This window comes from Manis javanica, chromosome 2 (assembly GCF_040802235.1).
Source record: "Manis javanica isolate MJ-LG chromosome 2, MJ_LKY, whole genome shotgun sequence".
Classification (NCBI taxonomy): Eukaryota; Metazoa; Chordata; class Mammalia; order Pholidota; family Manidae; genus Manis; species Manis javanica.
Window position 1 is genome coordinate 134874382 of NC_133157.1, and position 27762 is coordinate 134902143.

Sequence of the window (27762 nt, forward strand, 5' to 3'; positions counted from 1 at the left end):
TGGTTTTACATCAGGGTAGTACTAGCTTTATAAAATGAATTGGGAAGTGTTTCCTTCTCCTGTTTTCTGAAAGAGATTACATAAAATTGATTATTCATTCTTCTTTGCACATGTGGTAGAATTTTTACTCAACTCTATTTGACTTGTGCTTTTGAGCAATTGGTCCATTTCATCTAAGTTGTTAAAAGTGGTATATGTAGAGTTATTCAGAGCACTCTCTTACTAGCTTTGTGATATTTCAGAATTGGTAGTTATAACCCTCTGTTCACTCTTGGTATTGGCAATTTGCATCCTCCTTGTTTTTTTCCCTCATTAGTAAGTTTCATTGATCATACAAAAAACCTTTATTGTTTTTTCTGTATTGTTTTTCTATTTTTAATTTCATTGACTTATGTTCTTTGCTATTTACTTCTATTCATTGTTTTGCTTTTTTTTTCCTTAGATTTTTGAGTTAGGATCTTAGATTATTGATATGAGACTCACCCTATTTCTAATGTAACCTGTAAGTGCTATGAAATTCTCCCTCAATATTGCTTTAGCTGTTTCCCACAAATTTTGATATATTAAATTTTTATCTTCACTCAGTTCAACATTTTACTTTATTTTGTTTGTTTCTTAACACTTCATCTTTGACCCATGGATGATTTAGAAGTGTATTGTTTTGTTTAAAAGTATTTGGAGATTTTCCTATTATGTTTCTTTTAATTTTTAGTTTTATTCCATTGTGATCTAAGAACATACTCTGTGTGATTTCAATTCTTTTCAATTTGCGGGGTTTTGTCTTACAGCCCTAAATATGGTCTTTCTTAGAATGTGTTTTGTAGGCTTCTGAAAAGAATATGTATTCTGCTGCTGTTAGGTGGAATGTTCTATAAATGTCAGTCAGATTCTGTTGATTGATGGTATTGTACTTTTCAGGATCCTTGCTGATATTCTCTCTAGTTGTTAATAACAAATGTTGAGAGAGGAATATTGCAGTCTCCAACTCGGTATTTGTCCATTTTCCTTTCAGTTTCATCAGTTTTCGAACCTATATAGTTTGCTGCATACACATTTAAGATTGCTGTTTCTTCCTGGTAGATTGATCCTTTTATCATTGTATGTTCCTCTTTGTCTTTGTCTTTGATAATTTTCTTTGCACTGAAGTCTACTTCATCTGATACTAATACTCCTCCCCCAGCTATATTTTTATTAATGTTTACATGATGTATTTTTCCATCTTTTCACCTCATCCTGCCTATATTTTTATGCTTGAAGTGAATTTCTTGTAGATAACTTATAGATGGATTATGTTTTTTAACCCACTCTGCAAATCTGTCCTTTAATTGACTTATTTAGACCATTTTTACTTAATGTAATTATTGATGTGTTAGCACTTATGTCTACCCTTTTGTAGTTTGTTTTCTCTATGTTGCTCTCTATCATTTCTGTTTTGTTTTTCCTGGCTTCATGTGGGTTCCTTGAAATTTTTTTAGAATTTTATTATTAATTTAATTATAATGTTTCTGTGTATATCTCTTTCTATAGCTCTTTTATTGGTTGTTCTAGGCATTATATTTTATACACATAACTTATCACAGTCTACTGAGTCAACATTTTGTCAGTTTGTGTGAAGTATAGAATTACCTCTCATATCCCTTTACTGTCCCCATTTATAATATGATTGTCTTAAATATTTCCTCTGCTTACATTTAGAACCATATTAGTGTAATAATTTTGCTTCAATTCCAAATAAAACTTCAAAAACTTAACAAGAGTAGGAAAGCCTATTATATTTGCCCATTTATTATTGTCTATTTTCATTTCTTCCTTTCCACAGAAGGTTTTTTTCTGTCTAGTTTTCCTGTGTTTTGTTCATGTTAATTTCTATTTCATTTTCAAGTTCACAAATTTTTCTCTTCTCTCCATTCTGCTGTTAACATATTCATTGAATTTTTAATTTTCATTTTTTATTTCTTAGTTCTAAATTTCCACTTTTAATTCATCTGTTTCTTTGCCAAGGCTTTATATTCTTTGCTGAGATTTTCTTTTCTATCACTTGTCCCCTGTGTATTCTTAATTGCACTTTGAAGCGTGTTTGTAGTGGCTGCTTTAGAATCTTGGTGAGAGAATTCTAACATCTTTGTCATCTTAGCATTGTCATCTGTTAATTGCCTTTCTTCATTCAACTTGAGATTTTTCCCTGGTTCTTAGTATAACAAGTCATTTTTAGATGGTGGTCTTTGCATTTTTGGTATTATTATGTGAGACTCTGGCAGTTATTTAAATATGTTTTAGGTAGCTTTGCCTGACTGTTCTGAGAGGAGTAAAGGGGGCTTGTTCATGCCAGAGGGAGGTAGAGGTCCAGATTCCCCACTTGACCTCCACTGATTGCTGAGGGGGAAGGGAAGGTCCCCTTTTTACTGTTGGTCAGAGAGTTCCAGCTTCCTGCTAGGCCTCTGTTGATATCACCTTGACTGGGGGCAGAGCCAGGATACCTTCTACTGCTCCCACATGGCTCCCACAGACAACGCTGGAGGAAAGTGGGAGGGTGGAGGGTGCCTTAGTATCACTGGTGGAGGTGAAAGTCCTGACACTCTGTGGGGCCTGCTTCAAATGCACGCTAGAGGGGCAGGGAGTGATGTTTGGTCAGTAATGTCAAGTGGAGTGGAAGTCCAGGCACAGGGGTAGTGTCCACTGCAGTGGTGTCTATGGGAGGATGGTGGGAGGTCGTTACAAGCCTGCAGAGAAGCAAGTCCCAACATTTTACCCCGCCATCCCTCACACCACCCCAACTGGGCTTCAGAGGCCTGTTCTTTCAGTTTGATGAAGGTGGAAGTCTGGGCTTCCCACTTATATTTGGTTGTGTGTGAGGTGCTGGGTCGTGCTTTTTCTGTGTTGTTTGCCTAGAGCAGAACAGTTATTTTCTAAAAGTTTCTGTCTCACTAGACTGTCCCATCCCTGGTCCTGTGGTTAAATAGAGTATAAGCTCTTTGGGTTTTATTTTTAGTCTGTATCCATTGCTGTTCCCAGGTTGCCACCTTCTTCAGCTAGAAGTCTGGGATATAGGAGACAGAGGAGACCCAGGTACTCACCACCGTGCTGCTTTTTGCACCTCCAGGTCCATTGGCCCCAGCTGGCCTCCTCCTCTCGAGCCCTCAGTGTCATCTTCTGTTCAGTTGCTACATAATGTCAGGCATTTAGTTGTGCTTAATGGGATAAATAGGGGAAAGTATGTCTGCACCATATTCTCAGAAGTGCAACTCCTAAATTTCTCTGAATGTTGAGCAGCGCTACCTGTTACAAGGAATGAGCTTTAAAGAGTCTTCTCAAATCAGATGTCTGAGAGGAACTGGGAGCATTGGTTCTGTTATATTCCCAGACCCCTTTCTTACCTAAATGTGAGGCATTCATTCAGTAGCTGCGGTCCATCTGATAGCAGGTGGGAGTACCTTTGGCATTAGAGGCTGTGTTCTTTGAACGATTGAGCTGTTGAAATGTCTGCAAGTGTTATTTGTAAATAACGTTTATTTCAATATCTGGGCAATTCCTGAGCCTGTGATAGTCTTTGCTTACTTCCTGCATTTCTCCCTGAGGAGTCTTAAGGCCTCAGCTACCAGACTTAGGAGGGCCTCCCAGGCACCTACATGGCATTCTTCCATCACCTTGCCTGACACAGGACTTTGACTAGAAAAGTAAGGTCAGATCCACTGACAGTCACTCTTGACCATGTGACAGTGGCTGTCACTTAATGCGCTGCTGTGGCTTTATCTGTCCCATAGCAGGCACATCATTGCTCTTCATATTCCTGATTTAATAAGAACATGAGGGGTATTCAACACTATAAATAGACTTGTATGTGTTTTCTTTTGCAGGCAGAAGCTTATTATCCCAGGTGGAAGTTACCCTGTTATTCTGAATACTTATTTTTGCCAGAAAGTCATTGCCAAAGGAGATTCAAAAACAACACATGAAGTGCAGTATTGGGACACACCCCTTCCAAGAAGATGCATCACTTTGGCCCAGATGTTTGTATTTAAAATGGTAACAAATAATTCACCTGAAAGCCAGGTAAACCCTCATTGGCTTAGAGTTTTTATGCTTTGTAATAAAATTAGACTTGAAAGGATTTACGTAAAAGTGAAGATGTTTCCCTTTGGTCCCCCTCCATATATTCAGCAAATGTACATATTAGAGCATCAGGTTGTTATCATGCTGAAGAAATTATTGTTCAGTTCAGCATTTACTGTGTCTTTTTAACAGTATTTCAGCTAATTATGTATGTGTAGTCTTTATTCTAATTTCTTAAAACATGTTTTTATTTTTTCTGTTCTCATCTTGTACTTGCCTAAGAATATTGTTTAAGACTTTTTTATTTATCAAAAAAAATCTTGTTCTTTTTTATAATATCTATATCCCTTGGGATAAAAATAGCTGCATATACTTGAGATTATTCACTGGAGGTTGGTTTTTGGAATTTATTGGCCCTGAGCCATGATTATCTGCCAAAATGAATTTAAGGAACCACTAAACTTCACCCAAGTGGGCACAACAGGCATTCTGGGGATTACTCCAGGTTCCAAGTGTCTGTGACTTCCCATGCACCTGCCTCAAGGTCACAGAGTTACCTGAATCGATACTGGATAGGATGTTGATACTGACATGCAGCATGTGAGCATATCAGAGGGAGGGAGGCCAGCCTTCATCAAGTAGACCCAACCTTCCCCCAGCCATCAGAAGAAATGTCTGTGGACAATTTTGTGAAAAGGAGGGCTCTCTCATCAGTCAGAGAAGACATAAGATACGGCTGCATGGGCATTACTGCTTTCATGTAAAGCTTTCAGCAGTTGCATGATTTTGAATTCATGAGCTATGTTTTCATCTCAAAATGGTGATACTGAAGTTAACTTTTCTGTGTCTCAGTATTTTTGTCTGTAAAATGGTGATAATGATATAATGTACTTCTTTGGGTGGTTATGAGGTTAAATGTTTATTATGTAAGTACAATATGTAAAGAAAAGTACCTGCAATGTAGAAAGCACCCCAGAAGTGTTGTTATCTTATGATACTCAATATTGTAAACGGTTGTTGGGAGATCACATGAGCATGTAAAGTACAGAGACTCATAAAGTACACATAGCAAGCACTTAATAATATGATTCACTTTTATTAAAACCTAGTCATTCTTTTTTTTTTTTACTGTTTACCTTTTTTTCATTTTATTATCATTAATCTAAAATTACATGAAGAGCATTATTGTTACTAGACTCCACCCTTCACAAAGTCCCCCCCAAAAAACCCCATTACAGTCACTGTCCATCAGTGTAGTAAGATGCTGTAGAATCACTACTTGTCTTCTTTGTGTTGCACATCCCTCCCAATGCACCCCCCCACATTATACATGCAAATCGTAAGGCCCCCTTTCTTTTTCCCTGCCCTCATCCCTCCTTTCCCACCCCTCCTGCCCAGTCCCTTTCCCTTTGGTAACTGTTAGTCGATTCTTGGGTTCTGTGATTCTGCTGCTGTTTTGTTCCTTCAGTTTTTCTTTGTTCTTATACTCCACATATGAGTGAAATCATTTGGTACTTGTCTTTCTCCGCCTGGCTTATTTCACTGAGCATAATACCCTCTAGCTCCACCCATGTTGTTGCAAAGGATAGGATTTGTTTTCTTCTTATGGCTGAATAATATTCCATTGTGTATATGTACCACATCTTTATCCATTCATCTACCGATGGACACTTAGGTTGCTTCCATTTCTCAGCTATTGTAAATAGTGCTGCGATAAACATAGGGATGCATTTGTCTTTTTCAAACTGGACTGCTGCATTCTTAAGGTAAATTCCTAGAAGTGGAATTCCTGGGTCAAATGGTATTTCTATTTTGAGCTTTTTGAGGAACCTCTATACTGCTTTCCACAATGGTTGAACTAATTGCATTCCCACCAGCAGTGTAGGAGGGTTCCTCTTTCTCCACAACCTTGCCAACATTAGTTGTTGTTTGTCTTTTGGATGTGAGGTGATATCTCATTGTGGTTTTAATTTGCATTTCTCTGAAGACTAGTGATGTGGAACATCTTTTCATGTGTCTGTTGGCCATCTGAATTTCTTCCTTGGAGAAGTGCTGTTCAGCTCCTCTGCCCATTTTTTAATTGGATTATTTGCTTTTTGTTTGTTGAGATGTGTGAGCTCTTTATATATTTTGAATGTCAACCCTTATCGGATCTGTCATTTATGAATATATTCTCCCATACTGTAGGGTACCTTTTTGTTTTATCGATGGTGTCCTTTGCTGTAAGGAAGCTTTTCAGCTTGATATAGTCCCACTTGTTCATTTTTGCTTTTGTTTCCCTTGCCCGGGGAGATATGTTCATCAAGAAGTCGCTCATGTTTATGTCCAAGAGATTTTTGCCTATGTTTTTTTCTAAGAGTTTTATGGTTTCATGACTGACATTCAGGTCTTTGATCCTTTTCGAATTTACTTTTGAGTATGGGGTTAGACAGTGATCCAGTTTCATTCTCTTACATATAGCTGTCCAGTTTTGCCAGCACCATCTGTTGAAGAGGCTGTCATTTCCCCATTGTATGTCCATGGCTCCTTTATCATATATTAATTGACCATATATGTTTGGGTTAATATCTGGGGTCTCTATTCTGTTCCACTGGTCTGTGGCTCTGTTCTTGTGCCAGTAACAAACTGTTTTGATTACTGTGGCTTTGTAGTAGAGCTTGAAGTTGGGGATCGAGATCCCCCCACTTTATTCTTCCTTCTCAGGATTGCTTTGGCTATTCGGGGTCTTTGATGGTTCCATATGAATTTTTGAACTATTTCTTCTAGTTTGTTGAAGAATGTGGTTGGTAATTTGATAGGGATTGCATCAAATCTGTATATTGCTTTGGGCAGGATGGCCATTTTGACCATACTAATTCTTCCTAGCTAAGAGCATGGGATGAGTTTCCATTTGTTAGTGTCCTCTTTAATTTCTCTTAAGAATGTCTTGTAGTTTTCGGGGTATAAGTCTTTCACTTTCTTGGTTAAGTTTATTCCTAGGTATTTTATTCTTTTTGATGCAATTGTGAATGGAACTGTTTTCCTGATTTCTCTTTCTATTAGTTCATTGTTAGTGTGTAGGAAAGCCTCAGATTTCTGTGTATTAATTTTGTATGCTGCAACCTTACTGTATTCCAATATCAGTTCTAGTAGTTTTGGAGTGGATTCCTTAGGGGTTTTTATGTACAATATCATGTCATCTGCAAACAGTGACAGTTTGACTTTTTCTTTACCAATCTGGATTCATTGTATTTCTTTGTTTTGTATAATTGCCATGGCTAGGCCCTCCAGTACTATGTGGAATAACAGTGGGGAGAGTGTGCATCCCTGTCTTGTTCCCAATCTTAGAGGAAATGTTTTCAGCTTCTTCCTGTTCAGTATGATGTTGGCTGTGGGTTTGTCATATATGGCCTTTATTATGTTGAGGTACCTGCCCTCTATACCCACTTTGTTGAGAGTTTTTATCATGCGTGGATGTTGAATTTTGTCAAATGCTTTTTCAGCTCCTATGGAGTTGATCATGTGGTTTTTGTCCTTCTTTTTGTTGATGTGGTGGATGATGTTGATGCATTTTCGAATGTTGTACCATCCTTGCATCCCTGGGTTGAATCCGACTTGGTCATGGTGTATGATCCTTTTGATGTATTTTTGAATTCGGTTTGCTAATATTTTGTTGAGTATTTTTGCATGTACGTTTATCAGGGATATTGGTCTGTAGTTTTCTTTTTTGGTGGGGTCTTTGCCTGGTTTTGGTATTAGGGTGATGTTGGCTTCATAGAATGAGTTTGGGAGTATTCCCTCCTCTTCTATTTTTTGGAAAACGTTAAGAATGGATATCATGTCTTCTCTGTATGTCTGATAAAATTCTGAGGTAAATCCATCTGGCCTGGGGGTTTTATTCTTGGGTAGTTTTTTTATTACCGCTTCAGTTTCTTTGCTGGTAATTGGTTTGTTCAGTTTTTGTGTTTCTTCCTTTGTCAGTCTTGGAAGGTTGTATTTTTCTAGAAAGTTGTCCATTTCTTCTAGGTTTTCCAGCTTCTTAGCATATAGAAAACCTAGTCATTCTTTTATTTTGTTGTTTAGTTTGTCATGTTGGGATTTTTACCACATAACAGAAAAATTTTCTAAATTACCAGGAGGTAGTCTAATATCTCCTGTTTTCAAAAACCCAAGATGATCTGTTCTTCCATTGTCAGGAAACACTCTTTGCTGTTTCCATGTTACTCTTGCTCACCTTGCCTTACTCAGCTGCATTAGTGACCTAGCAGTGCATGGAGGCCCAGGCCATAGGTTTCTTTTTTATCTTCATTGCTCCTTTAGTGTTCTGCAGTTACATCAGAGAATTACTTACAAATACCATTATTTGGTGTGTAATATGCCATCATAAGTCAAAGTGAAATTGTTTCCTTTGCATGTCTTGGCCAGGCTACGTGTAGTGGTCTTACCACCACTGGGACAGACTGGACCCACGGGCACAGAGAAGCAAAACTACCCTTCCCAGCCCAAGCTTCCCTGAAGGATTCTCTCCTGGATGCAGCAGAAAGCCAGGGATCTGCCACCGGGTCTGGAGTTGGGGTCCGAGTGGTCGTACAGAGAGTTTACTACCTTCCCTGCAGGTATCAGCAGGCAGGTGGTTCAGCTGCTCTACCTTGCTCAGACCCACGTAGAACTCGGTGAGTTGACGAGACACAGGCCTGGTGCCTAGAATCACTTAGAGAACGTAGAGCTTCTTCCCAGAACGTTAAGATGGCTGCATTCACCATGTATATGGGTTGTTTTGGGTTTTTTTGTCTTTTCTTACATCAGAATTTGAGATACATGGTGTGACAAATGCTTCTGTCTTCTTCCCAGAACGTTTAGATGGCTGCATTCACCATGTATATGGGTTGTTTTGGTTTTTTTTGTCTTTTCTTACATCAGAATTTGAGATACATGGTGTGACAAATGATTCTGTCTATTTACTTATTTACATAAAAAGTCCTACCAAAACAATTTAATTTGTTACTTTTACTTTCACCATTAATTGTTTATGTTATTGAAAGAAATATATATGGGAAATACTGGTATTGTTTTAAAAAAGCCAAGACATGTGGTTACCATTCGTAAAAAGACTCCTGCAATATCTATTGAGTTTTATATGTCTTAAAAACCTGGGTAATAAGTGACTAGTGGTTTTCAGAGGGTGCTATTTCAATCTACTCCTGTTAGAACTTTTTGCAGTGATGTAAATGTTATATATCTGCATTACTCAGTGAGGTAGCTACTGGCCACCTATAGTTATTGAGCACTTGGAATATGGCTAGTGGGACTGAAGAACCTAATCTTAAAGTTTATTTCATTTTAATTAACTTTATTTAAAGTGACTGTGGCAGCTTCCATGGTGGATAGTATAGCTACATGGGCAATCCATAGTTCAAAGTACTTTAATTCACCAGTTTTGAGAGTGACATCTTCTTTTCTACTCAAATTTAGGCCCTTCCTGGTGTTGTATTGTTTCAAATAGCTGTAGACACATTGTTGATTGAAAAGTTTATTTACCTCAAAGCCTTGGCATAACTTTTGAAGGTTGTCTTTCTGTGTTGAATTGTCCTCAAAGCAGTGAGACAGATTTACAACAGAATAGAAATGAAAAACAATCATTTTTTCTATCTACTTGTAAAAAGAAAGCACATATGGAAGAAATAATAATTACCAGTCATCTTATTCTTGTGGTGCCCCTCTGGAGACTTTCAGAAGGAAAGAAAAGAAACACTGTATTAGTTATGAATCTTCCTCCAGTGTATAGCACTTTCTTTGAAAGTACTATAGATATCAAAAACTCTCCTGTAAGTGTAGAGTATTTATTTTGGAGTCATAGAAAAAATTTATTTTTATTTGTTTGGAATATGTATACATGTGAAATCCGTGATACCAACTTTAAGGTTTTAACATGATTTCTAGCTGTAGACCAGTCTTTACTCTTTGACTGAAATCTGTGGTAAAGCTAAACAGAATTGTCTGAGGCAGATAAAGATGTGACACAGGTCTTGTTTAGCTTAGCCTTTTTCTTGGCCTGTATCCAGTGTTTGGCCTTGGAGAAGGGACACTGAGTCAGCTGGGCAGTGAGGATTTCCATACAGCTTCTGTAGCCCAACACACAGACCACACCCTCCAGAGGCATTCGGGGAGAGTGGAGACTTAGTCACTGTGAGTAGAAGGCAAGACAAGACTGACAATGTTGCTTCCTTATGAGTAATCTTGAAGCCTGTCCCTCCAGATCTTTCTGTGGTACTTGTTTTACTTGTTGAGCAAAGAAACTGGAAGCTGAGCCTGGTGAATTGCTGCCAGTGGCTGGCATTGTGAATGCTTTTGGTTTGTATCTTAGAGAAAACACGGGGCATATCACATGAGGCTATGCTTGTAGTGGCTGCATGAACCTCAGAAACAAGGAAATGTCATTCAGTCACTCAGATGTACCGAATGTGCGTTGTGTGTGTGTGTGCTTCCAGCACACAGGACCCTGTGCGGCGCTGAGGCCTGAGTATACCAGTCCCATTTCACAGATTAGGAAACTGAGCCTCAGAGAGGTTCTTAGTTACATAGGTAGACCAAAAGAATAACTTAATGAGATATGAAATCCCAAAATCACAGTAGAGAGTACTGGAGCCAAAAGACAGGAGAGAAAATTATGTTAGAATCAAGCTGTGTTTAGATTAAGGTGGACCTAGGGGTCAGTCCTGGGGCAGTGGGAGAAGTGGAAGTGCCCTGCCACAGGGGAACTGATTGGACTGTGTAGGAAAGTGAACTTTGGACAGAGGGTGGTAGCATGGGTTTGAGGACAAGGCTTCTGAGATGACTTCTGGTTACAAAAAAATCTTATTATGTATCAGTGATATAACTGATCATTAATGTGTTCTAGATAAATTTGCTGTGATAGTGATCAGGCTTTCCAGTTTACAGATCAAATTAATATAGGCGTAAAATTTTACTTAACACTGTACTAAGTCTTTACTAATGTACATATAAAGAAAAATGTATTAAAGTATGTGCCTTGGAGAATCATCTAGTGATACGTTTTCTAATGTAGACTTTTTTATTTATGCGCTTGTAACATGTATATAAGAGAAAACATAATTAGAAGATTAAGGTTTGTGGCCTGGAAGATTTCTTTCTTATATACTTGAAATGTCTGCCCCTAATTTGCTGATCATTGGGTGATCCCCTGTACAACACCTTTGAGTTAATCTTGTCCAGAGGCATGAGTGTGGCAGACACAGGACAGTTGCACAGCCACGTCTCCCACTGAAGGCAGCTCCTAGGCTGCTGTCTTGACATGACCTGCTTTACCCCAAAGATCTTTCTCTCAGTGGGCCAAAAGACAACTTTGATCAATATGTGTTCTTTGTAAATTGCCAGAAATTACCATGTCCCAAGAAATTAAGGCATGTGAAAAAAGAAAGAATTGTGTCTTAATGGTAGACTCTTTTGCCACAATAGTCTTCCCTTCCCTGTGCAAATGAGGTCAGGTGACTACTGATGACACACTGGGATGAGTTTCTGTCAGACTTGAGTTAGCACCATGACTGTGGGCATCAACCCCAGTCTGGTCCAACATGTTAGCAGTGTCACTTTTCTGAGAGCAGTAAGAGCTTATACTCTGATACTAGAAAGCCCAGTTTTTGCCAACTCTGAAATTAAAGGATATTTATTTGAAGCCAGCCAGTTCTGAGCAGGGTCAGTAGATTTGGTCAAAAGGCTCATGTCCTCTGAGCTGTGAAACATTATCAAAAATATACTGTAGATTTCAGAAATATAATATGTAAGAATCTCCTGTCCATTGTTCTCCTGGATGACTGACTGCCTTTAACTCAGGCTATTAAAGGAAACATTTCTGTGGGGTTTCTCAATGTGTTGTAGGTCAGAGTAACCAACACAAACTTAGGTTTTATAAATCACTAAAATTAAGAGTAACAGAAAGCCAGTTCAAAGACACTCCCTAACCATTAAGCCACTCAGTCTATTCAGAGCCCAAACACCTTTATCTAGATTCACTACATGAAGAATGAATATTAAATAAATAGATGACTAATAAAACCACGGGCTTTTTGAGTAGAAAGAGCATCTGTCTTAGAGATAATTTATAATGGAGTAAACTTACTTTGCTGACAAAGTAAGTGAATTTCCTAATGACTCCCTGCCTCCTGGCAGAGCAGAATCCAAGCTGTTTTACCTCTACCCATCCATGGTGACTGCTAAGAATCATAACCTTTCTCACTTTCTGAAACATTTGCATCCTTTTGCCTTGAGATATTTAACTAGGGACAAATAATTTTATTTTATTTCCTGTGAGATGCACATTCCTTCTTGCTTGTCATTGCAGAAATTGGAGAGTTAATCTTTTGTGAGGGCATCTAATTCATAGAACAGTGGTCATGCATTTGGACATAACCTTTCAGGTTAACAGTTTAACAGTTAATCTTCCATTATAGTTTAGTGGAAATGCACAGAGCTGCACTCAGGAAAAAAGGCACATTTTTATTCTCTTTTCATCTTTTGACCCTTTCTTTAGTCTCTTGTCCTATATTAATTTTTGCTTTTCACTAAGTAAAAAAACAAAAAAACCACCATTGTCTTAGTCCAGGTTCTGAGTCTGCAGTGGTAAACAAAACCAGACATTGTCCTTATGCTCATGGAGCACAGTCTAGTAGGGAGGCTTACACAAAACAATTACAAACAAATTATAAGTTGTTGTAAGTCCTCTGGCAGGAAAAAGTTGGACACTATGAAAGAGGACATGATAGAGAAGGGACAGAATTTAATTTAGAGGATTCTAGGATGGGTATTCTAAGGCAGCACTATTTAAGCTGACACTTGAAAGATAAATGGAAGCTAGTCAGGTAAAATTATCAGGTGGAGGAGTTGCACACAGGAGACAGACTGCCTTGGAAAGCTCCTCACAGGGAGGAGGGAGAGGCCAGGATGCATGGGCTGGCAGTAGCACATAGGGTGCAGGCCAGCCTCAGCCTCATAGGCCATGTGCAGGGTCCACACGTGCTTGCCATGGTGGCCACTGACCCAAAATAAGACTTACCTGTTTGAAAGACAGCTCTAACTGTCAGATGGAATATGGTCTGGGAAGAGAGCCCCATGGAGCAGAGCCCCGTGGAGGCTGAGACTCAGGCAGGCCGGGGTGGTGCTGGGGCACGGGGGAAGGGTGCCTGTTCTGGTTTGTGTGGTGAAGCGGTAAGCATTAGTCAGGGAGAGTGAAGTAGAAGAATACACTAAGAATGAGCTTCAGTTTGATTGCTTGGTGGAATGATGGGCCGTTTACTAAGATGAGACAAGTGGGAGTCAAGCTTGGGAATTCTGTTTGGGGCCTTTTACTCTGAGATCTACGAAGAGATGTCAGATGAGAAAGTTGGATATACAGCTCTCACATTTAAAGAAGGAATTTAGGTTGGGCATAAATATTTGGAAATTTTCAGCCTACAGCTGGTCAGTATGTACATGTGTATGTATATTCATGTAATTTGCTAATAGGAATAGCTTGTATTTATCTGTGGTGCTGAGTGCCAAAGGCACTGGAGGGCAGGCGGTGAAAGGCATGCCCCCAGCCCTCCTTGTCACAGGCTTCTTGCACCTTCTCCAGAGGTGTTTGGTCACAGTTAGTAACCCTCTAAAGCCAGAGCAAAAGTAGGCCATAAAGAAGAAATGCTAACGTTGAGAACTCAGGTCATCTGGCCTTGGTGAACTGGGGAGAGGAGCCAACAGAGGAGAGTGAGGAGGCAGGGCAGGGCTGCACAAGGAACCCCCAGTACATCACAGCAGGCACTTTGGACGGGGGACTTCTGCATGGGAGAGTGAGCGACTGAGCACGGTGCTGCAAAGAAGTCTAAGGAAGTAAGGACTGAAAATACAAACAGGAGGCAAGTGGCATGATGAGGGCAGAAGCTAATGCTGGGCTTTGAAAAGTGAGTGGGAGGAGGAACAGCAAATACTTTGCTGATGTGTAAGGAAATGAGAATGTCCAACATTGAACAACAACAGAACCACAGTGAGGGAATCCTGTTTCTTATTTCTAATATAAGTACCATTTTTATTTTAAAATGTGTTGAAGGAGAGGCAGACTGTAATGGAAAGAACAGAAGGCCTGGAAGGAAAATCAGACTGATCTGGGTTCAAATGCTGACTTTGCCACTTAGCAGGGAGACTTGGGGCAAATTGTTTCCTTATCTGGGAACTTGAATTAAAATACTTTCCATGATACAGGTTCATGATGAGGATTAACTGAGATTGTGTATGTAAAGTGTTTAGTATGATGCTTCCCATACAATAAGCACTCAATAGAGGATAGCTCATAAGCTCTTTAAGAGCAAATATGAATACTTAAAAATTATAAAATACTGATGAATGTTGTTATAATAATAGAACCCTAAAATAAACAAAGAAAAGACATCAGATTACAAATCAGCATTCTGGCTGTGGGAGAAGCTTAACTGAAGTTGGCTTTTACTTCTGTGCTTTTGGTCATCCCACTCATCAACAAGGAGTTGAAGTTCATTTCCTTTAGAAAACAAACATTTATGTATATTCATACACATGACATATGACCACTGCCTTCTAAATGATGGCAGTATAGAAGTTCCTCTGTAATAAACACTTGGCAAAAAACTGTCCTAATTCTAGGTCTAGTGTAGGTGGTGCTGGTAATTATGGCTGGTATATTTTTGTCTTTTTCTAGAGCCTTAAAGATACCCCAGACTCCTAGTGGTGAAAAATGGCACGTTATTAAAGCACAATGAGGAACATGAACTCATAGATACTGGATGTAATGGTTAGCCTTATCTGTTTGCACAGTAGAGAAAGATCCTGTCAGAGGAAGGCCATCAGCTGTGGCACGCTGGCCCCCAAGCTGTGTGCTCACTGGCCAGGTCTCCCTGGGTGAATGCAGCTCTTCCCCCTGCTTGCGGACATTCACTTTTCTTCCTATTCAGTGGTTGGATGATATGGTGGATTCACATCTCCTTTTCTGTGTATTGAGATGGAATGGCACAGCATTCTTTCTCCAGAACAGTGACACAAGCGTCTCAGTGTTGAAAGAGCCCAGATGGAGGGCTACAACTCATTCTGTTCAGCAGCCTGTGGGCTGTCTGCTTGCTCCTCCGACATATCACCACCTATTACCAGAGTCTGGAATGAGTTTACCGATTGACTTACTCAGCAGCACATTTTCATAAGATTGTTGTTATTCCTCAAACTTTATTTCTGAAGTTTTTTTTCTTTATGTTGTAGAAAAGTTGCAGTTACTCTTTTTCAATGATTTGAGTATCTTTATTGTGATGCACAAGATACTATGCAAGCAGGAAAATTGTTTTTTAATGTATCCTCATAAATGATGCCATAGCCCATTCTTTATATTTTCTTACCTGTGTTGTCAGTAAATTCAAATCTCTTAGTCATTAGTTCCTTGTTTATGAGTCTTAAATAAACTCTTTAATCTCAGTTGCCCAGCTCTTAAATTTTGCTTATTTGTTCTTTAAAACTGAGGGAATCTATCGTACTCCCCTTACTCCTTTTTAAGAGCTTTATTGGTATATAATTCACATAACATAAATTTCACCCATTTAAAGTACACAATTCAACAGTTTTTATTAGATTTATAGAGTTTTGTGATTACAACCATAATCCAATATTAGAACACTTTTATGACCTCAAAAAGAAACCCCACACCAATTGATTGCCAACTCCTCCTTCCCCTAGCCCATGGCAACCACCAGTCAGCTTTCTCTAGATTTGCCTGTCTTGGACATTTCGTATAAATGGAACCATATAGTATATGGTCTCTTGTGACTAGCTCCTTTCACTTAGCATATTATCAAGGTTCATCCATGTTATAACATGTATCAGCATTTCATGCCATTTTATGCCAAATCATATTTCATTCAATGAATATGCCATATTTAGTTTATCCATTTATCAGTTGATGAACATCTAGGTTGTTCTGCCCTTGACTGATTATATGAATAGTGCTCCTATGAACATCTGTGACAAGTTCTTTTTCTGTGGATGTATGTTGTCAGTTTTCTTTGAATATATACCTAAGAGTAAAATGGGTCGGTCATATGGTAACTCTATGTTTAATTCTTTGAGGAAGTAAACTGTTTTCTGAAGAAACTGCACCATTTTACCTTCCCACCAGCAGTGTATGAGGGTTCCAATTTTTCTACATCTTCATCAACACTTGTAATTATCTGTCTTTTTTATTATAGCCATCCAAGTAGGTGTGAAGTGGTATCTCATTTTGGCTTCGATTTGCATTTACATTACGTCTTTTCATGTGCCTCTTGGCCATTTGATTGCCAGTTGTATACTACTTTGGAGAAATGCCTGTTACAAGTCCACTGCCTGTTTTCTTAATTGGGTTATTAGCCCTTTTTATTGAATTGTAAGAGTTCTTCATTTATTCTGGATGTAAATCTTTTATATGATTTGAAAATATTTTCTTTCATTCTGTTTTTTTTTTCACTGTTTTGATTGTAGCCTTTGAAACACAAAATTTTGTAATTTTGATACTTTTCAGTCTTTTTTTGTCACTTGTGTTTCTGGTGTTTTGGTGTCATTTCAGAGAAACTATTGCCTAACCCAAGGCTACGAGGTTTATGCATATTTTTCTTTCTAAGAGTTTTAATAGTTTTTGCTCTTACATTTAGATCTGTGATCCATCTAAGTTAATTTTTGTGAGTGGTGTGAGGCAGGGATACAGCTTTGTTCTTTTGCATGTATATATCCAGTTTCCCAGCACTATTTGCTAAAAAGACTATTCTTTCACTGTGAAATTTTCTTGTCACAGTTCTCAAAGATCAGTTGACCACAAGCATAAGTATTTCTTTCTGGACTGTCAATTATCTTCCATTGAGCTATATATGTCTGTCTTTATGCAAGTGCCACAATGATCTTAATTACTGTAACTTTGTCATGAGTCCTGTAACTTTATTTTTCAAAATTGTGCTGGAAATTCTGAGTCTCTTACATTTATGTATAAATTTTAGAATCAGCTTATCAATTTTGCAGTAAATCAACTGGGTTTTGATAGGCACTGTGTTGAATCTGTAGGTCAGTTTGGAGAGAAGTGCCATGTTAGCAGCCTTTGTATCCATAAATATGGGATGTCTTTTAATTACTTGTTTAGTTTCTCTTAACAGTGCTTTATTTATAGTTTCAGTCTACAAGTCTTGTACTTCTTTCGTTAAATTTATACTTAAGTATGTCTTTGTTATGCCGTTGTAAATGTTTCCTTAATTTCATTTCAGGTTTTTATTTTTAATTTATAGGTATGCAAGTGATTTTTGCATGCTGACCTATATTCTGAAGGCTTGTTGAAATCGCTTGTTAGCTCTATTAGTTTTTTAGTAGTTCCCTTGGGATCTTCCATATATAAAATAGTGTAATCTTAGAATAAAGATAGTTTTATTTCTTCATTTCCAATCTGGATTGTTTGATTTCTTTTTCTTTCTTAATTGCCCTGGGAATTCTTTTAATTATCTATAGGCAGAAAAAGAGAAATGGTTATTTGACGATGTGGTGCAGTCACAGTGCTCATCTTCCACCTGGTACCTTACTGTCCTCCCATGAAGTCATGTGCAACCTTCACTACTCAGTCTCATGCCACTTGTCCTGTGAAATCTCTCCCGATTTCTCACAGAGTTAGTCTCTTCTTTGGTGTGGTAGAATGAAAAAAATCATAAATTTTGGGAGCAGAAAAGCCTGGTTTAAATTTCAGCTCTGCCACCTCCTAGTAACATGTTCTTGGTTAAAGAGCAATGATGGAAAGAAAGAAAGGAAGGAAGGGACAGATAGATAGGTAATCTTAACTCTTTTCATTTTCACAACAGCCCCATCCATATAGCTAGTACCGTCATCAGCTTTGGATAGTTGTTTTAAAGTTTAAATGAGACAACATTTATAAAATGCCTTGTAGATACTCTTAACACTTTGTTTTGTAACAATTATAGATGTGTCAGATTTTACTATAAGGCTGTAAACTTGTGGGTAAGGATTATGCGTATTAGTAGTAGTAGTATTTATTATTGCATCTTCCGCAAATACTGTGCCTATTATATATGCTCCTAAATATATTTTTGTTAAATATATCACCTTTTGGCATTTATGACAGTTTGCACTGTATTATGTTTTTGTGTATCTTTTATCCTCTTACAGATGGCATATATGGATCCATTTTTCTACCCTTTATCTCTTTTTAAAATTTATATCATTTTATTGGTCTAGGGTCAGGTTACAGATAGTTGATTGCAAATTTAAATGTTTTGGAGTAAAACCAGAGCTGTAGATAATTTAAAAGGAGTATGTTCATGCTCTTTAAATACTCTATAATACCAACCATATCATTTGCTCCATCTTCTCATTTATAGCTAACATGTCTTGAATATGTGTCCTTAATGAAATAGCAATAAAAATTACACATTCTTTTTTATATATTAAATGAATAATAGACTTGAAGAAAAAAAATCAAAGAAATGACAACAACCTGGTGATGTGAGTACAATTATGAAATTGAAGTTTTCATACAGAGTGATGATAGCAAAAGTTATTTTCCAGATACAATGCCAGATGTAGACTGTGCATCCTAGTTCTAGGTTTGCATCCAAACCTGGCCTTGGTGATTCTCCAGCACCTGCAATCCGTCAGGATCAAGAGTGATTTCAAGGTGGCCCTGTATAACAGGCATGGATGGTCTGCTTGCTCCTGACCTCTTTTCTCTGGAAACTTTTGTTGCTAAAAGAGGCCTGAGATCTAATGCTCTGTACCCTTACCCTCCCGTGTCTGCTGCTACTATCTGGAACAATCCTCTGGTCACACTAGAACTTTTCTATGGGCCAAACTGCAGCTCTGGTATGTGCTTTCCTGAGATGACAGCACGGAGAAAAAACATGGAAGACAGAGCACAGTGCCTGGCAGGTCTGCAGGAGCAGCCAACTGCCAGCATACACCACCACTTACCTCTGTGGCCAAAGCATAGGCAGGGTGGGATCCAATATGAGGCCGGTTTGACTCCCTGCTCTGGCTGGGCTGCTGCATTTACTGCCCCCTTTCCTCTGTGTTTGTCTCTGTCAAGTGACCTATTCTGCCCTGTCTCCTAGCTGCTGTTAGACCCAGAGCACTTGGGGTAGCCAGCTGGCAGTCTTGGTAGGCTCACCCTTGTGGTGCTCATTTCTTGGCTCCAGAGTTCTAATTAGCTTGAGCCAAATCAGCCCTCATGCTCCACAGAAAACTGGAGAAAACAGAGCCTATGAAACAATTCTTTGTAAGAGTGTCCTTCCTCACAAGAGAGAGACATTGTGGTATATGAACAAGTACACCTGTTCCTTCTGGACCAGTTAGCCCAGCAGTGATGTTATGGATGTTCTGAACATGTATTGCACAGATACTGAAAGACAGTGACAGATATAAGGGCAAGTAGACAGGTGCCTAATTGTACACTGAGAATAATGACCAAGTGTTCTATATTCACTGGTGTTTGTCAGTATCTTCAAAACAAGCTCTTACGTATTTTTTAAATTTCACTTCTGCTTAGCCCTCTGAGGCCAAGGACTGCGTCTCTTCTGCTTTGGGTACAGGACCACAAACGCAGGGGGCACTCACAAGTACTCACAGTGGCCAAGTGAGTCGCTAAGAAAGAGGTGTGAAGTTGTGTCTTCCTTCTTCCTCAGGACTAGCCAGTCCAATGTAATGTGCTACAAGATGCCACTGTTTCTCAATGGAGACTGATAAGGAGCTAGTGAAATAGGAAGTGCCAGGAATACTCTGCTTTAGAGAAGAGGTGAAGTCTAGTCTGCACCAATGTCTAGAAGCAGAGGCACTTGGGCCTGAGGCCCCTGCAGTGTTCAGTCAAAGGGAAAGAGTAGGGAAAGGGCAGAGAGGAGGGTCTGCAGAAGTGGCAAATGGGAGTAAGAGCAGCTCTTGATGTTTATAAAGAAAAATCAGAATCCAGTCAATAGTGATTTAAGGGTTTTAAGCATTTGTTACAATTAATACAGAGCTAAGAGAGGTCAAAAAAAAAATTAAGCAGCCACAGGTAGAAGATGAAGGGATATTTGGAAATTAAATGGAAATTACCTAAGAAGAAAGGAACCCACAATGTGAATTAAACAAAGAACTGAGTCCTCTGGGGAGATGGCAGGAAGAGGCTCTCCAGGTCTTAACAGCTTCATCCAACCCACAGCTACTGGGTGAGGCCCTGAACCACCATACAGTCTCCCTAAGTACGTGACTATCTTTCTTTGCCTGGTATGGAATCTGAATGCAGGTGTGGGGAGTTACTACCAGAGGGAACAAGAAGAGATGATAAGACTGTATTCATCTGTTTGCGAGTGGTAGAAGAATGAAATAAATCTCAATCTTCTGGACGTCTTACTACTTAAGCAGACTTTGGAAAATGTAGAGGTAGCTTAAATAGACTTAGACTCTTGGAAAACTTATTCATCTCTATACCTCAAGTCTTTTGCACAAAGATAAGTTAGAATAAACACTGGCTATCCAAAAAAAAACCTAATTGACATTGAATGGGGGAACAACCACTAGTCTTTCAGGGCCTGTCTTTTCATGACCTAATAGAAAATAGACAGCTGCAGTGACAGCAGGGATACCAGTAAATCATATCTTTAAAGTATTTGAATGTGAAGGATTCCAGTTTTTATTCTGCTCATTAATGCATTATCTTCTCTCCAGAAAAGGCTAGAATGAGATTTCCTAAAATGATATAATTTGCATAAGGGTTACAATACACAGGTATCCCTACTTTTCAAGAGTTCATGTACATCACTTTGCTTTTATGAAAAACCTATATTATTACCTGTTTTTGCCAACCAAAAGAAATGCAAAGTGGATTTTCCCTTTTATGACAAAAGACAAGAAGCAAAGAGTGTTCAGTATTTGTTTTGCTATGAGCCAGTATGGGGACAGTTGTACACCCTGAGCAGCAAAAGTGGCCCCACCAAGCTGTCCCCAGGAACCACACTTAGCATCTCAGCATCAAGCTACCAGAACTTTGAACTATGTCTGTAAGTATCTGTGCCATATTTCCATTTGTTTTGTGCATCCATTCGTAGGGGGTGTCTGAAGGTATCAGAAAAAGCCTAAGAGAGGTTATTTTTTGGGTTTGGGAATGGTCAAATCTTTTTCCATGTAAATTAATGGTTGCTTCTTCATTTTTCACAATTTCAGCTTGTGAAAAGTTCATAGGAATGCTCTACTTTAGGACAATGGGGAAACCTGTATTTGGTAGCAAGTGTCATTCATCATGGTGGACTACCTGGCAATCTACTTTTATGTTTAAATTTTAATTTCTTCCTAATGCTTCCCAAAGAAGAGTATCTGGTGTCTGTTTTTTGAGTGGGCAAAAAGTGGGGCGAGTACAGCCCAAGGAATTGAGGTAGAGCAACAAAGCTCCATCCCTGAGTACTCTCTCTCTTTCTGGCTCTGTGGTACTGTGACTCATTTGTCTCCTCTGTCTGGAGAGAGCCTGCTCGGTTACCACTTAGTAAAACCAATGCAAAGTACACACATGTGCATGTAAACATGCATATATACCCCGTTACAAATGGACTACCTAAATGCTTATTGTAGGAAGAGACTTTCCATCCACTGCCTTGGGGGAGGAACTGGATGCTGTAGCTCCAAGAATGCCTGTTAGAACATGCAGATTTTGTGTGTGTGTGCACATTACCTTTTCTTTTTAAAGTTTTTATTGAAATGAAGTTCACATAAAATTAGCCATTTTAAAGTATAAAATTCAGTGGTATTGAGTACATTCACAATGCAACTACCACTTCTGGTACATCCAACAGCAACTACCACTTATATTTACTTCCAACACTTGTTCATTATGCTAAAGGAAAACCAGTACCCATTAAGCAGTTCCTCCTCATAAACCCCCTCTCCCAACCCTTGGCAACTACACATATGCTTTCTGTCTCTATAGATTTACCTCTTCACTATAGACATTTCATATAAATGGAGTCATAACAACATGGGGCCTTTTGTATCTGCTGTCTTTCACTTAAGCATGTTATTTTCAGGGTTCCTCCATACTGTAGTATGTATCAGTGATTTATTCCTTTTTATGGCTAAATAGTATCCCATTGTGTAGATCTATCAATTTTGTTTATCCGTTTATCAGCTGATGGACAATTAGGTTGTTTATACTTTGGGGCTAGTTTGAATTATGCTGCTATGAAATCTGTCTATAAATTTTTCTGTGGACATATACTTTCATTTCTCTTGGGTATATCCCTAGAAGTAGAATTGCTGAGTCATATGGTAATTCTCTGTTTACCTTTTTGGGGAATCACCAGAATATTTTCTACAGCAGATACACAATTTTATATATGCACCAGCTATGTATGAGGGCTCTGGTTTTTCCACATGCTCACCAACACTTGTTATTTTTCTTTTTTTAAAAATACTGTATCCTAATGGGTATGAAGAGATATTTTTACTTCTTCTTTTCCAATTTATTTGTCATTTATTTCTTTTTCTTACCTAATTGTTCTGCATGGAATTCCTAATACAATGTTGAGTGGGAGCAGCAAAAAAAGTGTCTTTGATTTGTTCCTGATCTTAGGTCCTCCTAAGATCTCTTGGTCTTTTACCATTGAATATGATGTTGGCTGTGAGTTTGTCATAAATGCCCTGTGCCAGGTTGAGGAGGTTCCCTTCTTTTCCTAGTTTGTTGAGTGTTTTCATCATGAAAGGGTATTGGATTTTGTCAAATGTTTCTTTTGAATAGCCTAATCCAACTTTTTTTGTATTATACATTATACGGTTAGGAATCAGAGAAGTTAATTAAATGTGGTGATTCTTAGTAAAGGATGTGTTATAGCCAAATACTTAAAATAATTGCTTTGAGTCATCAGGCTATAGAGCTAGTTTTGATTCTTGATCCTTCTTTGTAATAATATTCTCTGTAATGGAAATTTACAAACATGTGCTTATCTTTGCTTTTATATTTAATTAATTTCAATGAACATTTAATTTTAGATTAGTTTTAGATTCACAAAGATAGTACACAGAGTTCCTACATACCCCTTACCCAGTTTCCTCCACTGTTAACATACTGGTATGATACTGTCTCACATACTGAACCAATATTGATACTGCACTATTAACTGAAATCCATACTTCATTCAGATTTCCTCAGACTTTCCCTTACACCCTTTTTCTTTCTGGGATCGCACCCAGGATACTACATTACATTTTTTGGTCATGCCTTCTTTCACTACTCTAGACTGTGAATTTCATAGATACCCTCTGTTTTTTTATGGCCTTGACAGTTTTGAGAATTACTGGCCAGGTATTTTGTAGAATGCCCCTTAATTTGTGTCACTCTGAATCATTCTGATATTCTAATATTCTGGTTTGCAGAAGAAAAACACAGAGGTAAAAGGCCATTCTCATTGCATCATGTCCAGGGTCATACTCTCAGCAGGACTCATCTGTTGATGTTGAGCTTGTCACTGACTGAAGTAATGTTTGTCAGGTTTCTACCCTGTGAAGTTGCTTCTTAGAAAATTAATTCATGTTTTAACTCCCACTTCATTATCTCCTGGGCAAAGCTGCAGCATACACTTTTATGTCCACTGATACTTAAAGGAGTCTGAAGCAAGAGCATTTGTAACTTTTACGAGATCTGAGAAGTAACATACAACCTAAATTTTGAGTAGTTTTTTAAGTCATTTATTATTTATGTTCTTTTCTGTATTGTAAGTATAGGGTTGGAATTCTTCATCCTCAAACATAATTGGGTAGTGAGAAGAGCATTATTCTGGCCATCCGGAGACCCAGCATTACTCTTTAGTAATGTCAAATGGAAATAATAAGGGTTTAAAAGCATAATGGGTAAGAGGTATTATTCAATCAGCAGATCTTTATCCAGTACCTGTTGTGGCACATCACCCAGCCATGTAAGAAAATGGCATTTATAAGAAAGAGAAAATAGAGCTCCTGTCCTAAAATAGCTGTATGAATAAGAGTTGCCTCCATAACAAGACTTTGTCCTGACCTTAGATTACTTTGTGACAATTTGAAGATAGGAAATACTAAATTAGAATGAATGACATTTCACTGTTGAAGTGCTGTGTGCACACTTGGTGCTGAGATGCTGTGCAGTTATTGGAGGAGGCCAGCGGTATGCATGGTCTTCAGGGCAGCTGTAGTTGTACCGTGAACTGCCACATCATCAGAGTACATCATGTCCTAAAACATTTACTTTAGGCCACAGGTACCTTTAATGTCACCAAGTAAGCTGTAAAAGTTTACAGTGCTACAGTCAATAGGTCCTTGCAGAGTTCACCAGTTTTTATACTTGTGGTCTGAATCAGAATCTCTCCCTAGTGTTGCTTGTCAATTTGCTCAGCTGGTTTTTATAAATTAATAAAATATCTTCCTTTTCTTTATCTTTGTTAAGAGAGGTATATCTATCAGTGTAAGGAATCTCCTATTCAATTCATTCAAAGCAGTCCTATTCAGTTTTAAAGGAAAACCAGACTGAATTTTTTGGTAATCTGAATCATTTTAATTATGTTTTCTTCCTTTCAGATGTATACATTAACTCAAACTATAATAAAGTATGCCCAGGATGACAGTCTGTATAGAGTGAACATTTTCAGTACTTTAACAGGAGTTATTTTTTCTTTATATATCTGTGCTTTTTCATAATTTAATTTTTAAATATAAACTCTCAAAACATATGAAAGTTCATATTATACAAAAAAAATAAACAAATGTGTTGTTTTTCCATAGTTACCTGGGAAGAAATTTACTGTTGTATATACGGTCTTAGTTTTAAAAAAATTTTTAATTGTTTTGTACAATTATAAGAATTTTTTTTTCTTATTTTTAGGTAGAAACTGTGTCCTTTACAATTATATTTCAGATAGGAACTGTGTTTTATACAATTAAAAGAATTTTTTCTTATTTTTAGGTAGGAACTGTGTCCTTTAAGGTTAGAACAACTAAATAACTTTCCAAGTAAAGACTATTATTTGATCCATTGGTCTTCCACTTCATTCATGAGGACTTAAAACTTAGTTTAAGAGCCATATCAATGCCAAAAAATGGGATACTGTGACTGTCATTTAAAATAAGAAATGTGAAGGCTCTTTCTGTATTAATACAGAATGAACTTCAGGAGTTACTATTAAAAAAATGAACAAAGTCCAAAACAATACACAAAATATACTGCCATTTGGTTAAAACAAAGGTTGATTGGGAGCAATATGCATTTAAGTGCTTTACACGCACAAAATATCTCTGGGAGAATACACAAAAAGCTGGTAACGTTAGTTGTCCCATTGAAGGCTGGGTCGTTGAGAAAGGGAAGAAGTGTGAATTTGAACCACATAAACATATTGCCTGTGTACAAAAAAAAAAATTTTGCAGTAAATTATCCAAAACAGAAAGTGAGGGGCAGCTTTAAGTTTTGTTAATGGTTGAACCTTACTTTCAGTTATTCTAAGCCATGGAGTCAACCTCATGTGGCTTAAGATGCAATTCTACAAAATGAATCTCGGAATATTTTCTTCCAGATAATAGGGTTATTCAGCTTTAGTTTGATTAAATTGTGTTTTTTGGTATAAATGTCTTTTAATAAAAACATTATGAAAAAACATTATAGAATCATAAATCTTAGAGTTAAATTGTTCCTTAAATACCAGTTGTTAGCTGCTGGTTTGATGATTTCTCTCAGTTGAAGCAGGGCTGGACCCCTCTGGTGGCCGACACACTGCTGTGCTACAGCCCCTCATGTGTGCACACTTCTCACTCTAAGAAAGTTCTCTCCTACCTTGAGCCTAAATCTCTCTTCCTGGATCTTCTAACTCTTGAAAGTGATGCTTGCTTCTTGGAGTCATGTAGGATCAATCTGTTTGCTCTTACGCACGACAGCCCTAAAGAGGCATGTTACACATACACTGCATGGTTCTCATCATAATCCTGGTTGTTCTCTTGTACTGATGCCTCTGAAGCTGCTTATTAGCTTCTCAGCCCTTGCTTTTCGAGCAGGGTTTTTGGACCCAAATGCAGCACCTTATATTTATCTCTGCTAAATTTCATTTGGGAAAATTCAGCCCATGAAACAATTCATTGTTTATTCTGGATTCTGTTACTTATAAATTGTTACTCATCCCCACTTGCGTTTTCAAGACTTTTATCTTTTTAAGAACAGTTCTAGGTTTATAACAAATTTGAGTAGAATATTTCCCACATACCTCCTTCCCCACACATGTATACTCTCCCCTTTTATCAACATCATTCACCAGAATGGTACATTTTTACCACAAATGAACCTATACTGATACAGCATAATCATCCAAAGTCCCTAGTTTACATTAGGGCTCACTCTTAGTATTGTGTGTGTGTGTGTGTGTGTGTGTGTGTGTGTGTTTGTGTGTATATGTGTATCCATCATTATAATATCAGAGTATTTTCACTGCTCTAAAACTCTTCTGTGCTCTGCCTGTTCACCTCCCCTGTCTTGTCCCTGACAACCACCAATCTTTTTACTGTCTCAGCTGTTCTGGTTTTTCCAGAATGTCATATATTGTGAATGATACAATGCCTAGCCTTTTCAGATTGGCTTCTTTCACATAGTTATATGCCTTTAAGATTCCTCTATATGTTTTCATGGCTTGATAGCTCATTTCCTTCTACATCAGAGAATATTCCATTTTCTGGATATACCACTGTTTATTTATCCATTCACCTACTGAAGGATATCTTAGTTGCTTCAAAGTTGTGGTAATTTTGAATAAAATTGTTATAAATATCCTTGTGCAGGTTTTTATGTAGACATAAGGTTTTAGCTCCTTTGGTAAATACCAAAGAGCATGATTACTGCATCATATGGTTAGTTTTGGTTTTTTAAGGCTCCTGTCTTCCAGAGTAGCTGTTCCATTTTGCACTTTCACCAATAGTGAATGAACATTCCTGTTGCTCCACATCCTCACCAGCATTTGGTGCTGTCATTATGCCTGATTTTGACAATTCTAATAGGTGCATAGTAGTATCTCATTGCTGTTTTAATTTGAATTTCTCTGATGACATATGATGTGAAACATCTTTTCACATGCTCATTTGCCATCTGTATGTATGTATGTGTATGTTGATAGATGGATGGATAGATAGATAGATAGATAGATAGATAGATAGATAGATAGATCTATCGATAGATCGATCAATAGATAATCTTCTCTAGTGAAGTGTCTGTTAAGGTCATTGGCCCACTTTTTAATTGGGTTGTTTGTGTTCTTATTGTTGACTTTTCAGATTTCTTTGTAAGTTTTGGATAACTTTACTTTATGAGATGAGTCTTCTGCAAATATTTTCTCCCAGACTATGGCTTGTGTTCTTAATCTTTTCATACTGTTTTGCACACAACAGAAGTTTTTAATTTAGTGAAGTCCAGTTAGTCAGTTATTTCTTTCATGGATCATGTCTTTGGTGTTGTATTTTAAAAAGGCATCACCATACCCAAGATCTTCAGTTTTTCTTATATCTTACTTACTATTAGTTTTATAGTTTGCATTTTACATTTAGGTCTGGGATTCATTTTGAGTTAATTTTTGTGAAGGATATAAGGTCAGTGTTTAGATTCACTTTTTTTGCATGTGGATATCCAATTGTTTCAGAACCATTTGTTGGAAAGACGGTCTTTGCTGCGTTTTATTGCCTTTGTTCCTT

At 37.9% G+C, this 27762-nt stretch overlaps 1 protein-coding gene across 9 annotated transcripts in view; it reads left to right on the forward strand.

Annotated features, from left to right (window-relative positions):
* Positions 1–27762, forward strand: part of SPIDR (scaffold protein involved in DNA repair) — a 462021-nt gene that overhangs the window by 300327 nt on the left and 133932 nt on the right. For 8 of the 9 annotated variants that reach the window (XM_036993683.2, XM_073229487.1, XM_073229486.1 and 5 more), the window contains 2 exons: positions 3855–4050; positions 8455–8702. The exons of the other annotated variant lie outside the window; for it this stretch is intronic. In XM_036993683.2, coding sequence (XP_036849578.2) covers positions 3855–4050; positions 8455–8702 — 444 coding nt within the window. The remainder of the gene's footprint in view (positions 1–3854; positions 4051–8454; positions 8703–27762) is intronic. 9 annotated transcript variants of the gene reach the window in all.